The sequence below is a fragment of the Pollachius pollachius genome (assembly GCF_949987615.1).
Source record: "Pollachius pollachius genome assembly, chromosome: 13".
Lineage (NCBI taxonomy): Eukaryota > Metazoa > Chordata > Actinopteri > Gadiformes > Gadidae > Pollachius > Pollachius pollachius.
In genome coordinates this window covers 20,597,315-20,608,290 of record NC_136946.1, presented here as the reverse complement: position 1 = coordinate 20,608,290, position 10,976 = coordinate 20,597,315, and the positions used below count along the sequence as shown (strand labels likewise).

The window sequence follows — 10,976 nt, the reverse complement described above, 5'->3', positions numbered from 1 at the left end:
TCCTCCCTCCCCTCTCCTCCCTCCCATCTCCTCCCTTCCCCTCTCCTCCCTACATCATAATAAACATCCATTTTCAACAGCTCGCCCTCTGTGTCCCGCCAGTCGGGTGGCACGTACAAAGTCAGACGCGCTCACGTGTGTAACGTCTCTCCCTCTCTCTCTCTCTATAACTGATGAATAACACATAGTGGTGTGACCTTGGAGACTACCGTTGTATCACTAGTGATATAGGGTTGAGAGAGTGCGAGAGGAACTCGGCTCATGGTGAGGTTATGGCGGCTGAACTAATCATAGTAATCAGCGGTGGGCTGGGTTTTGGTCCACTGTTGAGGGTTGTAGCAGCGATGGAGAATGGGGGATATGTTGGATGAGGATGTTTAATCTCTCCATGGTCTCCCTCTCCCGGTCCCTTTCCCTCTCTCTCTCTCTCTCTCCCTCTTGTTTCTTCCTGTTCAACATGCAGTACAGCTAACCCCCGGTAAAAACGGCACGCTGATTTACTACACTTCCCCAGAGGGCCCGTACACACACACGCACACCACGCACGATTATTAATATGCAGACACGCTTAGAAGTACAGACAACGGCGATCAAACTTGCAAACTCGCTTTATCCCCCGCTGTGATTTTATTTTTGTTTGTCGAGTGAGTAAGGCGCTGAGCCAACTGGCAGAACGCCTCCCGGTTAACCTGAGAACACTGAACTCATTGACAAAGCGGGGGGGGGGGGGGAGGGGGGGGGGGGGGGGGGGGGGGGGGGAGGTGCAGTCGTGCAGGTCTGGGCAGCCCCAGGGAAGCCTCCGTGCTCCTCATTAGAGGAACTTAAAGCTCTTAACGCCCCCGCATGTTTTGCCTGTCCCGACTAAAACGCTCGCAGGACCGACACACACACACATTCACACACACACACAAACACACACACACACACACACACAACTAGCTATTAGCTCTCGTGAGTTCATAATATCTGTGCATAAATGCAAATGTACCACTATACACTCGCGTCAAACCCTGCAGACACATGTAGGTGCATGCACACACATGCACACAGTTCAACATGGGCAGTGATGCTTTCGGTACAGAGCTTTTTTGTAAGCCCAGTCTACACGGCAGGGGCGGGGGGGGGGTGAATGGAAGGAAACACCACGGCTCAGGGCTCTGCAGGAACACGAAGCTTTGCACTGGAGGAGACATTCCTGGGAGTCAGTGGATCAGCAGATCAGGGGATGCATGGTTCACAGATAGCTTTGGTCAACCATTAAGAGAGAGCGTGCCGCTTATCCCCCACATGATTTCTCACACACACACCACACACACACACACACACACACACACACACACACACACACACCTCCCATAAGTCCTCTATCCCCCCCCTCTCTCTCATAGCCACTCATACGAGGGGCATCAGGAAGCAGGAATACTCTTTTCAGAAGAGCGTCCCGTTCATGGATGTGTGTTGGGAGAAACAGTTCAGACCATGGGCTTTGCAAATGTACACACAACCTACGTTTGTCTGTGTTACAAGTCTCAAAAGTGTTTATTATTTTTTGCGTTAGTGTTTTTATGAGCGAGAGTGACACAGAGACACAGAGAGCGAGAGGGAGAGAAATCAATGTGATAGTGGTGATGTTGGCATGTGTGAGCGTGCGTGCGGTGTGTGTGTTACTAACCACTGTCCCGGCTCTCGGGCGCCCCTCGCTCCTCATCCAGCCGCAGGTCACTTAGCAGGTGCTCCAGGATCTTCAGGGGCGTCCCGGACACCACCACATACCTGCAGGATGAAGCACCGCCACAGCACTCATCAACCACAGGCCAACTAGCACCACCGCCGCCAACGCCAACACCGCAGTCGCTCCTGCCCTCTCCCCCAAAATCGTCCACTTCCTCCTCGTCGATGAAGCGCAGGTAGGGGACGTCGAAGGTGGGCAACACTGAGGAACTGTCTATACCCCCCTTCCTCCCCATCATAATCATCATCATCCTCATTGCCATCACTGTCATCGTCATCGTCATCGTCGTCATCATCGTCATCATCGTCGATGTGATCCACCGCCTCCGCCTCGGCGAGCGTGGCGGGCCGGGTGCTCAGCTTCATGACGCTCTACTACCGGATAGCTGCTACCCCCTCCTCCAACCCCCCCCCCCCCCCCCCCCCCCCCCCCCCCCTCCCCCGGGGCCCGAGCCCAGTGCTCCCCCCCCACCCACCACCACCACCACCTCCACATCTACATCCCAATGTTAACCCAGTTGAGGTAGGGGCGTTGCGTATGTCTGTTCGTCTCCGGCGCAGCTAAAATTCGGACTCCGTGACAGCGCCGAACGCAGCGAGAGAACTGGCTGTTACTGACGATATAACACATCCACACACACACACACACACCCTCCTTAACTTCCTTGTCAGTGACACTCCCTCTATGGTGCTCGCGGCACAGCAGCGCACAGAAACAAACTCGCCCAAACACACACACATACACACACAAACACACAAATAACACTTGGACATGCCACTTTAAAGGAAATGTGCAGAACACATCCCTGGTCTGTGTGCAGGGGCACGTGTGCTAGAATACACTGAATAATCCTTTATGCACACACTGGAAACCTTTTAACCAGCAGGGCTGGCATCTTGGTTTCTGCTGGGAAACAAGAAAACGATTCTCCCTCTTCACTCGACCGCAGCCCAGAGCCGGGCGCTAAAGCGTACATTGTCTTCTTGCAAATGATCTCTCTCTCTCTCTTCCACGCTCTCTCTCTCTCTCTCTCTCTCTCTCAGATACACTGAAACACACAAACACTAAGGCAGACATACACGCATACATTCAACTGAAAACACACGCATGGGCACAATCAGGACGTGACAGGATAATTTATGCTTTTCTGGTTTTGCGTGTCTGTGATAGTATGAGAAGGGAGTGTGTGAGAGAATGTGTACGTGTGAGAGCGAATAGTTTTGTGTGGGGGCTGGACAGAGGGAGGGAGAGAGACAATTGGCAGACTGGAGGCGCTAGGCGGGCTCACCTCCTGTCACCGTCCTCCTCCCTGGCCCCGCCCCCTGAAGAGGTGGGAGAGGGGCGGTCAGACGGGGACGTAACCGTTGACGATACCCTCTGCAGCACCAGGACGTCCCGCCCCCTCTCCTTCAGACACACCCTCCCCACCGCCTCCTGCGAGACAGACAGAGAGACAGAGAGAGAGAGAGTCGAAGAGACACAGACACAGAGAGACCGTTTCGTTAAAGATCTCCTATTATACTACTTTTCTGGTCTTCATTTCTTATTAACGACTCCTATAGAGCAACCTGACACGATTCACAGCACAAAAAACGATGTCGATTTTCGGGAAACTCTTCCTCTCATCTGGGCACTTTAAGCATTCTCTGTCAACACTCGGCTTCGTCCTTCTCCGCCCCCTCCTGTCAACCCCATTCCGTTGTGATTGGTTACCTTCCGGAAGAGCATGTTGCAGCATTACCATACATGGAAAATCCGGATTGTTCTACGTAGATAAATCCCGGAAATTTGAACAAGTGAATGGCGACCGGCGTCCCTAGTGTTTAGCGCTTTGCACAGCCACTCCAGACGTCCAGCAGGGAACACGTCTAAATGCATGTACTTCATTATTTGACACTTTAGTATGGTTAAACATGACTACAAATCATTATAACAACGTTTATAGGTCATAAAAGTCGAAAAAGCATAATAGGTGCTCTTTAATTGACAAACATACTAAGAAACACCTCAACAGTCAGGCATCGGCACAGGACATAAGGGTGATTTCGAGGGGCAGGTATACTTCCAACTAATACCAAAACAACAACTTAATGGTGTATCCGATCATTATAATTACTCCTAACCACAGGTCTCAACAATATCATTACTAGCATCCAGAGGGCGGTATCCTGCACGCTAATGCCCCACGCGCAGCAGAGCCTGCTGCTGGCTGAGCACAGTGACCGAAAGCTCTGTGCCGTTGGGTGTGTCAGCATATGAGCTTTGATTGGAACATAAACGCCAGATTTTTAATGCATAGGAATGCAGTTAGACTATCACATACGAAAGGGAATCCATGGACCAGATCCAGCTTGCACACACACACAGAAGAGGTGAATGGAAAAAGAGCAGAACACAGTAAGAAAGGATTAATACACAGAGAGAGAGGACACACACACACACAGACGGGGAGATAGAAACAGAGAGAAGGCTAAAGCGATCAGATGATGAAAGAGGAATCCCATCAGAGATGGGATTGATGGGCACAGACGAAGAGATCTATTTTGTGCACCTGCTCCTCCCACCACCCTCTCGCCTCCCCCCCTGAGCTGTCAGTCACTGGCAGCATACCATAAACAGGAAGTTCATCACCTTGAAGACAGGCCTGCACAACAACCTGAACACAATCAACACACACAAAAATCGATTTTGATAGTTTGAAGGACTATAACAACATGATCGCAGGAAATGAATTGAGGAATAGCACGCTCAATTGAAAACAAACCAACCAACAGTTATTTTCAGCCACATTTTTATAAACCGGAAACTGGGTTACCAGTGAGACATGAGAATGAGCCTTAGGCAGGCAAAGACCAAACGGAATGGGTTCATGTGCACCCGCTGTGTGTGTAAACATGCTCTGATGACTCATAGTGTGGTGTCCTGTGCAGGTGTTCAATTCAGGTGAATCCTTCGTCTCTAGCCATAAGGCCTTTGGTTGGTGTGTGTGTGTGTGTGTGCAGGTGTGTATGTGCACGTAAGTAGAGGTTGGAGCTATCTGTCAGTGATTCTCCGAATCAAAATCACTATTTTTTTTTTTTTTAACTCCAATGACAGTAGGTCCCGACTGATATATCGGTTAGCCAATCATATTGGCTGATATTTGGGTTCCAAAGTTCTATTGGTATTGGTGGGAATTCCAATGCTAAAGGGCTGATAGTCTCCTTAAATAGCCCATATGAAACTAAGTCATCTACAGGCGGTGGTCCTGCCCTACCCTGTTCCTTCACAGCGCAACCATCTCAGCTGCAGTTTGGAGAGGGGGTTTGTGGCGATGCAGACATTTAGCCTAATTGATGTTGTGGATTTTTACCACTACATTTCTGAAACAGTTTGGGCAAAACGCGGTTTATTTGAATACCGCTTCAAAAAGAAAAACGACCCAATCACAAGCAAGGGCTGTGTGGAAAAAATCAGGGGTTAATAGACCCACTCTCGGTTCGGGTACGACTCTGTTAAAGATGAACTGAACTGAAATAATCAACGTCGATAACGTGTTAGTTATGACCATTATAAATAAAATGACACTAAAATAAATATTTAAAAAATCAATATATAGCTTTTTTTAGCAACAAAAGAAAATGCGTCTTTTAGTTTTAGAGCGCCGATGACGTCACTGGCATGGTAGGATTAGGTCATTGCTGCAGACACGCAAACGTCTTCTACACTCCACGGCGGAAAATAGTGATTTTAGTACGGCCGGTTACGTGTTTGAGCCTGTGAGGGCCATGCCTGTAGTGTCCGACTGCCACCCGGTGGAGAGGGATCAATTTCAGGCTCCAGCTCCACCTTAGGATCGCGTGGGTGTGACTGGTGTGCGTGTGGGTGCTGCCGATGCGTGGACACTGCCATTGAATTGGTCTGCTGCCGAGAGGTCCCGGTCAACCTTGAACATCTAATGGTGGGATTAGGTTGCATAACCATACATAGGGCATTTCGGATGCTGTGCGGCGAGAGAGAGGTTTTGGAAGTGGCCATGCTCTCTCTAAGGGACGTCCGACTCGAGACACTGGAGCGCCCCATAAATAGCAACCAAGTAACAAGGCGAAAACAATCATTCCCCCTCCGTCTTCCTTTGATGCGTTTCAGGAATATCTCCATAAAGATGGACTCATTACGGAAACGCAACGAGCTGTACAAACGCTGTAGTACCTACATATTCAAGGCGCTGGTTCTCCACAAAAAAAGTGGAGCGCATCAAGCCTGCGTGCTGTATAAAAACATTCAAGTCGAGGAGGAGATAGTAGTTGTTTAACCTTTTAGATTGAGTAGAAATACTTTTTAATGTACAGTTAGTAATTCAATTGACCAAGGGGCTGTATTTAAAGCTACAAAAATAATACAAAACAAAACCTGTACTTTCAACGCAACTCTAACGTCGCTTCAGGCGTCCACACGAATCCTAACACGAAACCACATATTTTTATTATCTGCCTAATAACGGTTAATAATGGTTATTAAAGACACGGTTTTAAAAAAAAATTGGCTCCGGGTGGACGGGACCTGAAAGACATGTTCGATGCACTTTGGGAGATACACCCGCGTGGCGGATTCACGAGTGTCATGTTTACTTTAGGTGGATGTTAGAAGTTTACTTTCTGGTGGATGTTGTTGGATATTGCACAGATGGATATTGCACAGATACATCTTACTATGAAACTACTTCTTCGAGTTTAACTCCCTCTGCATCAGCAATTGGCTAGTCGGCGAACATCAGGGTGAGTAGAAAGGGACATTTGTGGAACTTCTGTTTACAGACCCGCCGTGGTTTAATTAGCAGCTTGGAAACATAGATCTGTGATATCGTCAGAGTAATAGTTTATACACTTTATGGTCGGAGTGCTAGCTTGTGGAGATTGACATGACAGGGGCTATCGGAGGGTTAGTCAGATTTAAGGCTGCCAGCCATGTATTAAGGGCTGGTTTCCTATTCAAAGGTAGCCTGTGGAAATGTATGATTACCCCAGCTGCCTTGGCCCTATATAATTCATTACTGGAGCCAGGGGCAATGCAATAAGATGATCCTCCTGTAGACCTGGTTGTTTGCTTTTTCATAGCCATTTCAGCGAGCCTGAAATGAGCCTGACTCATTACCTGCTATGGCTGCTAGAGCCACAGTGTACTAGTAGGTTACCATGCCAGTGACGTAGCTGATTGTTGAAATCCTACATGGTGGCGCCCTGTAACACTTTCACCGTACAATTTAATCCCTTTTAGCAAGTTCAGCCATTTTTAGTTATTGTACCAATGAGAAGGCAGACAATACATCTGTTATATCAACTAAACTTCAAATTTCAGTTCAGTTCATCTTTAAGGCAGAGCTTCAATGTAAAGAGGGCCACACACCAGACGAGCGACAGAGCGCCGTCAAGGACAGCTTTGTACGGTAGAGAGGACAACACATGGCCTCATATTAGATTTTAGGTGTTGTTCTGTGACTTAATGGGTGGTAATGGATAAAGGTTCAGCGCTGGAGGTTACTGCAGAGCTGTATGGCAGCGCTGGTGTGAGCGCTCTCAATGGACACATCACCCACTAAAGTCCCAATCAAGACCAATGGCTTTCAACGTTTGGGAGTACTTCAAATTACATTAAAGGTGGTTTGTATCATTTCCAGCTAAGCCTACATCGGTGGACTGCTGTGGTCAGACAGAGCCCAATCTAAAACTAAATGAAGGTATACGTATTCTCGTCCCTCCCCAAAGTCAGTCGAAAAGCGATCCTCTCTTTGAGTCCTCCTCACATAAGACTTTGCTACCGCTTCTCAAAATCCAGGGATTTCAACCATCTCATTATCTTAATCCCAAAAGTGTATCAAATCACTATGAAAAGTCTAAGGAAAACTCCTCGCGTATAACACTCCAAGTACGTCTTCCTCAAACCGACAAGATTGTCGCTTCAGAACCAGTTGGAACAAAAGGAGTATTCCTGAGGAGCCCCATATCGTGGTGGCAGCCACCTCACTGCCTCCACCTGTGATGGGCACACTGTGTTGCACTAGGTCGGGCGGTGTGTTCTCCAGCAGGTGGAAAACGCACTCAACATCAGTCGCAGCTTTAAACTTTCGGGCTTTTTTGGCCTGCTTTTTTTGGCCAACTTCAAATAATGTGAAATTGAAAGGATTTCAAATTCCGAGAAAACAATCAGGCGGTTTCTGCTAGAGTTGTACTTCATATGAGTCCAGTCGATGCAGTGGGCCAGAGAGGGGGAACTGCATTGGACACTGACTGGACAGAGTGCCAGTGTTTTTGGTAAAACACAAACAAAGAATTGATTATACTGTAATTTATTTAAGTTAATTGTTGAATCTGTTCAAACCAATTCATTTAAGTTTATTTAGTATTTAACGCTTTTGATTTTTGATCGTTTTCTGTGCTGTGATTTGTTTCAGGTTGCTCTATAGGAGTCATTAATAAGAAGAATAAGAAATTAAGACAAGAAAAGTAGTATAATAGGAGATCTTTAAAGAACAGCCACTTATTCCATGGATTAACTCTTCACAAGCCAGATATGAGAACCCTGAAAGAAATCTTCACGTTCTGAGGAGGCTTCCTCCATCTTTCATCTCAAACTCTTTCAAATTAAAAATCTCCCAACATATTGCGGTTGGCCCTCCTGCTTGTTAGGGCAAGGTGAGACGCAGCCGTCATTTAGCGACTAATGGAAATCCCAACAGTCTTCCCCTAATTCAAACAAACTTCACCCAGGAGGGGTAAACACGCAGCTGTAAAACTCTGCCTTATTCTGATTTAATTATAGATGGTCAAACTCTAAGGGTTATTCTGAGCAAGGGAAGAGATGCTTCTGTGTATCCAGGGGTTGACTTGTGCTAATCAGGCCTTGACATTTAAGCACTGACTGTGGGGACGAGGGAAGCCCTTTCTTTTTGCTACCGAGGGAAACACCGGATCAGATTTATTTTACTTAGACGCGGTGACCTTTGCAGGCTTTGTGATTCAAACAATGAGGGCTTAACAAGCTATACAATGCAATATTTCAGTGTAACTACCCACAATGCACTGCCTAGTGCTACGCTTACAGTAAACATCTTTTAACGTGATTCATAGTGGAATTAAGAATTTTATACGGAACAGTAAAAGAGACTAAACAGACCCAAGTAACTTGTTAAAGAAGCATGTGAAACTCTCTATATGTTTATGTGCATGTGTGTGTCTTTGAAGTGGATCAGGTCAGCTGCAGTCCATCTATGGCGTGTCTGTGTTCCCTCGCAGACCCCTCCTTTCCCAGACCCCCAGACAAAACACCAGTGGACCAAGATGGGTTATCAGACCCAATATGCAACTCAAGCAGCAGCAGCAGCAGCACCACCACCACTGCAAAAACATACCCACAACACAGCTCCCTGCCATGGGGAAAACATGTGCCAGATCCCTGATAGGCCCACAGTATCTGTGTAGCCTCCAAGATAAACACCATTGCCAAATGTTGACATTGACACAGAGAAAAACATGAACACCGAAACACAGACAAAAAAAAAAAATCACAGAAAAAAAGCAGAGGCATGTAGACTGTATACAACAAGTCAACATTATGTATGCTGGGCCAAGCAAATATGTGTATAATAATTAAATGTATTCATACGGCCTGAGGCAAATACAATTCTACCAAAGACAACAAGGCGCGCACACACACACACACACACACACAGGCAAACACATAAACACATGCGCGCAGACAATCGCACGCGCGCGTTTGTCTGAGACAAGAGTTATATAAGGAGAAACAGAAAGCAAAGGAAAAGATAGAAAAAGTACAAAAAGGAAAGAAGGAAAGATAGCAAGACGGGAAAGAATGAAAGAAAGGAAAGAAAGGGAGAAAGGGAAAGATTGAAAGAAAATAAAGGAAAGAAAAGAAAGGGTGAAAGGAAAAGAAACAAACAAGGAAAGAAAATCCCAAACGAAAGGCGGTAAAGACGACAGAGAGAATGAGAGGTGTGAACTTTGTGATTCTGCGTGTTTCCCTCCAGCAGTTAGTCTAGCAGCTGTGTCCGTCTTCCTTCCACTTGTCGTCATGTCCCTCCCATCTGTTCATCAATCTATCCTTCCTCCCACCTCCACCCTTCCCACCACACACACACAATGTTCCAGACAGTCACGGTACAGATCCTAGTGTCCTATGACCCCCTACCAACACACACACACACACACACACACACACTGACGTAAGAGAGGAAAGGTGGTGCTCATAGAAAACCGAGAGGAAACACTCTTTGTTCCCTTCCTGTTCCTACCATACCAGTGTGTGTGTGTGTTAGTGTGTGTGTGTGTGTGTGTGTGTGTGTGTGTGTGTGTGTGTGTGTGTGTGTGTGTGTGTGTGTGTGTGTGTGTGTGTGTGTGTGTGTGTGTGTGTGTGTGTAAACATATATGTTCAGGATTCCTGGAAGGAACTGGTCAAAACACAACACCCTTACAAACTTCGCTAAGAGGTTTAAAAATGTGAGATATTCAATTTTGAGGTCCTGTCATTACTTGTGGTACACACTATTTATGTGTGTGTGTGTGTGTGTGTGTGTGTGTGTGTGTGTGTGTGTGTGTGTGTGTGTGTGTGTGTGTGTGTGTGTGTGTGTGTGTGTGTGTGTGTGTGTGTGTGTGTGTGTGTGTCTCATGGTGTGACCTTGTATAATCTCCTTGCATGGATTAATAATACTGGATGGCCTGCAACAGTCCATCCCCGTTGCTGAATCAAATCAAATGTGAATTGTGTGCATGTTCATTCGTGTGTGTAAGCGTCTGTCCCCTTGCGTCTATCAGAGGTAAATCTCTTACAGGAGCAGCATCGCTATGGGAACAGCCTGCAGAGGCTTTCAAGAGCTTATCAAAAATGAAATTGGAAAATAAAACATGACATGATACATTTAAACAGATTCAATCAGGGGGGCTGAATGTTGATTGTTGGGTGGACAATTGCTGGCAGTGCCTTCGTATCACCATGTTTTCCTGCCATTTGTGTCAAAGTAACATATTTCAGAAATGGAAACAATGACCAACATGAAGACAGGGTTCGCAAATCTTACCATGGTGTAAAAAACACAGTCTCAGGAGTGTTCACACACACACTGAAGACAAACAAAAAAAGCCTAAGGACACACACACACACACACAGTCTGCTTCCTACCCCAAGGTGTAGATGAATGTGGAGAGTGATTTCCCAGCCCAGTGCTCCACCAACTCCGCCACCACACATG

At 46.8% G+C, this 10,976-nt stretch overlaps 1 protein-coding gene across 1 annotated transcript in view; it reads right to left on the bottom strand.

Moving 5' to 3' along the window:
• Window positions 1-1,667: 1,667 nt before the first annotated feature.
• rapgef5a (Rap guanine nucleotide exchange factor (GEF) 5a) overlaps window positions 1,668-10,976 on the bottom strand; it is a gene marked incomplete at its 3' end in the record, with an annotated part of 25,741 nt that continues 16,432 nt past the window's right edge. Inside the window, exons 10-11 of the mRNA XM_079749868.1 lie at window positions 3,021-3,166; window positions 1,668-1,773 (exon numbers count right to left, since the gene is read on the bottom strand). Of these exons, the coding sequence (XP_079605994.1) occupies window positions 1,668-1,773; window positions 3,021-3,166 (252 nt within the window). The remainder of the gene's footprint in view (window positions 1,774-3,020; window positions 3,167-10,976) is intronic.